This window comes from Xylocopa sonorina, chromosome 5 (assembly GCF_050948175.1).
Source record: "Xylocopa sonorina isolate GNS202 chromosome 5, iyXylSono1_principal, whole genome shotgun sequence".
Lineage (NCBI taxonomy): Eukaryota > Metazoa > Arthropoda > Insecta > Hymenoptera > Apidae > Xylocopa > Xylocopa sonorina.
Genome location: NC_135197.1, coordinates 181,579 through 183,698, shown reverse-complemented (window position 1 = coordinate 183,698; position 2,120 = coordinate 181,579). Strand labels below are relative to the sequence as shown.

The 2,120-nt window shown below is 44.7% G+C and overlaps 1 protein-coding gene across 1 annotated transcript; it reads left to right on the top strand.

Annotated features, from left to right (window-relative positions):
* The first annotated feature begins 588 nt into the window (after positions 1–588).
* On the top strand, positions 589–1,479 carry LOC143423820 (uncharacterized). Its single transcript, XM_076895404.1, has 3 exons — positions 589–626; positions 668–1,020; positions 1,073–1,479. Exons 1-3 carry the CDS (start codon positions 589–591, stop codon positions 1,477–1,479), a joined length of 798 nt encoding a protein of 265 aa, XP_076751519.1.
* The last annotated feature ends 641 nt before the right edge of the window (positions 1,480–2,120 follow it).

The window sequence follows — 2,120 nt, the reverse complement described above, 5'->3', positions numbered from 1 at the left end:
GCCGTCTCCGTCGAGCGCTTTCCCTCCTCCGTGAACTTAGATTCGTTCAATAGGTAGGGCATTAGACAGGGTCAGGGTGTGCGTGCACGCGAGCACGCAGTGAATCCGTCTCCCCGAGGTCCCCGCAGATGCCCCGGCGGCCGATCGAGACCATGGTCTCGATTGAGCGCAGGGGTAACTGAAGGGCTCACACCGCGGGAAAATGATCGCCGCGGCACTGCTGGGTTTTTCCTTTCCCGATCCAGAGGACGGGTATTCGTTGGCAAGTGGATGGAAAGCATATTCGCGTATGCGCTAGTAGCGTGGTAGCAGGCTCGCGCCCCCTCCCGGGGCCGGGTTCAGAATACTCAATCACTCCAAAAAGGTCAATAAAAGAACAGTATAGAGTATACACTTCACCGACGGATTGGCATTCCTGTGATACAATAGGCACAACCAAATCAAGGGAAATTGACAAGATTGAATGCATTCCTTTACGAAGATGGAATCCTGAGAGAGGGTGGTCGATTGCACATTCACCACTACCATTCTCCCAGAAACTCCCCATAATTCTGCCGAAAACTCATGTAACTATACTTATCATTATAAATGAACATCTCACATATTTACACGCTGGAAACCAAACAGCATTATACAGCATAAGCTGAAAACATTGACCCATTGACAGCCAAAGCCAAGTCTGGAAAGCAATACGGGGTTATGATCTTTACTGCCGCACCAGCCCACCAGCAGTCAATTACTGTATGGGCAATCTACCGAAAGAACGCATCACCCAATCTCGACTCTTCATCAATGTAGGCATCAATTATTGCGGACCCTTTTTCATTAAGGAGCGGCAATACCATAATTATAGAAGAAAAAAGAATTATGTGGTTGTTTTCGTCTGCCTGGCAGTAAAAGCTGTTCATCTCGAAATTGTCCACGACCTCACTAGTGAAGCTTTCATCGCTGCTCTACAAATATTCATCGCAAGACGGGGATTACGCATAAATCTATATCCTGACAATATCTCAAACAAACGTAGTCGGAGCAAATAATGAGTTTCAAGAGATTAAGGAGTTACTACGTTCAGAAGAACACCACAAAGAAGTCACGTCATTTTTATCAAATCAATCAATCAACTGGCACTTCATCGCACCAAAGGCACCACATTTTGGAAGCCTCTGGAAGGCCGCAGTAAAACCCTCCAAGCACCATTTAACGAGCGTTGCAAAAACTGAGCTGCTCGCAATAGAGAAATTTACAACCCTTATAACCCAAATCGGAGCTATCTTTAATTCCCGCCCACTCACTCCAATTTCCTCAGATCCAAATGACCTGTTAGTCCTCGTCCCGGGACATTTCCTAATTGGCGATGCTCTCACGATTCTACGGAAATACAACTATATGAAGACACGCAATCCAATCGTTCATCTAGTTGGCAATATATCTAAAAGGTGCGATAATGCCTTTGGACTCGTTGGCATCGCGAATATTTAAACGAGCCCACTAGTCGCATCAAATGAACGATGTGTAATCATCGGATTACGGAGGGAACGATCGTCCTCCTTAGACAAAAAAAAAAAAACACGCTGTCCATGCAATGGCCACTAGGACGAGTGATGTAAACCTATCCCGGTTTTAATAGCATCAAGCACGCAGTCACCGTTAGGACGGTTTCGAACACGTTTGACCTAAGTGTCAAAAAACTTGTTCCATTGCCGATTCAAACAAAGGGAGGAGATTTCGCGGAATCCATCAAGGATGCAACTCATCCGAAGACTAAAGCAACAGTAAGTACGTAAGCACACGATCACACATCCACACACTATTACCTCTTATTACAACACATATTCATTTAGTTGCTCACTAGCCTTTCAACGGGAGGAGGATGTCTTGCGGAAGGCATGCTTCTCATGCTATAATAATCAAACCGTTCATCCTTATTCAGCCACTTGTCATACTTCACTCAACGAAACATCTGATTACCAGATACTTCATTTCACAAATCCTGCAATAACATTAGCCGACACGTAGCAGTAATAAACTCGTAATGCAACAGGATGTCGCACCATCATAAATATCAAAATTAAGTATTCGTAGTGATCCTTCAAATTGAATATACCATATATCTTGCTGGC